This window comes from Eurypyga helias, unplaced genomic scaffold (assembly GCF_000690775.1).
Source record: "Eurypyga helias isolate BGI_N326 unplaced genomic scaffold, ASM69077v1 scaffold6448, whole genome shotgun sequence".
Lineage (NCBI taxonomy): Eukaryota > Metazoa > Chordata > Aves > Eurypygiformes > Eurypygidae > Eurypyga > Eurypyga helias.
This window is the reverse complement of record NW_010266177.1, coordinates 122,600-125,068: the sequence shown is the minus strand read 5'-3', so window position 1 is coordinate 125,068 and position 2,469 is coordinate 122,600. Positions and strand designations below refer to the sequence as shown.

At 40.7% G+C, this 2,469-nt stretch overlaps 1 protein-coding gene across 1 annotated transcript in view; it reads right to left on the bottom strand.

The window, feature by feature from the left end:
* Window positions 1–327: 327 nt before the first annotated feature.
* The window catches only part of FAF1 (Fas (TNFRSF6) associated factor 1), a gene marked incomplete at its 5' end in the record, with an annotated part of 124,572 nt that continues 122,430 nt past the window's right edge, over window positions 328–2,469 (bottom strand). Inside the window, one exon of the mRNA XM_010156975.1 lies at window positions 328–411. Coding sequence (XP_010155277.1) covers window positions 328–411 — 84 coding nt within the window. The remainder of the gene's footprint in view (window positions 412–2,469) is intronic.

The window sequence follows — 2,469 nt, the reverse complement described above, 5'->3', positions numbered from 1 at the left end:
AGTAAAAATTCTACTTAACAATCACTCACATTTTAACAGTGCATTAATTATAACAAAAGCTGGATGATAAGTGAGCAACAGAGTCATAATGTTCAGTGTTCATAGCAGAATTGTATCCTCTGGTCATTTAAATGAGGTTGGAAACATATACTCATGTACGTGAAACTTTAAGTAGCTATGTTTTTTCAATTTTTCAGGATTCTTGCAAGAGGCAAAATTGTGACACTGAGTTGGATGATAGTACAAGGTGGCGCTGACAGAAGTCTTCCTTTCGATGCTGTGCCTCTGGCTTGTCCAAGGATGTTTAGTCCTACGACCTTGTTCGAGCTATTCTTTTGCCTCTAGGAAAAGGGTTTCTTGAGGGTACAGTTTTACCTCCAGTAACGATTTATTTGGATCCAGCTGGGTCACCTGGAAAGAGAGGAACAGGAGGATATGTGTAAGTAGACTTTTTTTGAACTGTTTATCTTCACAGGGCAGATCATTTTGAGTCCCTCCATCTGTGATAACTGAAGTTGTGAGTCCGAATTCCCAGGATGCAGATTAAGAAGCAGATATTGGGGTTTGTGCGCAAATATTCCATAATAACAATTAACAGAATTATAGACAGAATCCACAACATTAATTCCAAGGTGGTCCGGTTTTCTACCATAAACCAGCGAATATATGTTTTTGTCAAGGTTAACATCTTGGGGAAGGATTACTAGGATGCGTAAGATGAAAAATAAAACTGTAGTCCCAGAGAAGCATCCTCAGGTTTCAAACTGCCTTTATCTTCCTCATCCCTTTCTTGCTCCCAGTCACGTCGCGAAGCAGCTTTCATGCGTAAGATGAAAAATAAAACTGTAGTCCCAGAGAAGCATCCTCAGGTTTCAAACTGCCTTTTATCTTCCTTGTCCCTTTCTTGCTCCCAGTCACATCGCGAAGCAGCTAACTTTCGCTCGCTTCGACGCTCCTCAGCCATCTCAACGAACCTAGGCTGGGAGAAAACTGCCCGCTTCTCTTTGTTTGGTGATTTTCCTGTCACGCTGGTGAGTTCAACTGGTGAACACACAAGTCCAGTCAACACCAAACCCAGCGCAGGGTAAGTAAGTGGCAAAAGCACTAAGCAGTGAGTAGGAGGGAGGAAGCAGGGTCCTCCCCCTTTCATTGGGAGTGAGATGCTGAATCAGCTCACCATATGGTGAGGCTGCATCTCAGCCCAGCTACTGAAGCACATTATGGGTGTGTGTATATGTGTATGTACATGTGCATTATAAGTGCTAAGTGTCTCCCTGTCATTTATGTAGACACTTAGCATGTATACATTTGTATTATAGGATCATTCCCTGGAAACCCGACCCCTCACTGGCAATCACTTGTGCAGGTGGGCACACAGAAGAATGCCAGCGAGAGTCAAATGCCATGCAATTTGGAGAATAATGACACAGGCACTAGCTGCACCATTACTGCCAACAATCTTCAGCATTTGGATCTTGGCACCCTCCGAACCCTGTAAGCTCCTCCACACCCCAACTATCCCATGACCAACTTTCAGGCACATAAGCAATTCTCAGTTTAGTCAGCAACAAACTTCTGTGTTGAGGATTCCATTTAGAAGCTAGACCAAATCTTTCCTCTGGAAATAAAATTTAATGGTAAATATTCCATAACATAACTATGCATATAGACAGAATAACGACAACAAGGGTCCTGGTGTCCTTCAGACATGCAGGTTTACATGCCACCGCTGCTTCAGAAAACTCCTGCAAAGCTTCACACAGAAAGATGAACGTTGTTTCTTTTCATCTTACAATGTTCTGAGATACTTCACTTCCACCTTTAAAGTTGTTTTCCCTGGTAATTGTGTTCCAGTTTATTCTGCCGTGTCAGCACACTAGTTACCAGAAGTTTGCTTGTGACTAACAGAGTATAAGTCTTACACTGCAGGTATAAACACAAATGCACACCAATAAACAGTGCTGCCAAGGTCAAATTTACTTTATCTAACATCATTCCATGCCACTGCTTTCTACATTTACTTCTGGCAAACATTAAGTCCCAAGCACACCAAATACCAGGAATTAGTAAGAAACGCTAGATGCGGGGGTTTTCTTAAAAGCGTAACTTCCCAATCTTGTTAGCAATTCACAAAACCAGTATTGCTCCTCTTTCTCTCCCCCCTCCAGCTAAATCAGGCAAGCTTAAAATATATTTGTATTTCCATTGCTTTAGTAGGTAATTACAGAAAATTCATATATTAAAAGCTTATTGCTTCCTAAGTCCATTGAAATAAATATAATTTCACCTCTGTGACTACAACAGAATTTAAAAAAATTAACAGAATTAAAAAAAAACCACCCCAAGAGGTGCATTATTTTGATTTCCAAAGCAGGAACATATTTTCTTAAACCTATTGTACCCTGGGGAGCTATTGACAAACGTCTAAAGAGAAAAATAACTCATAAAAACCAGACTCAATTTTAGATT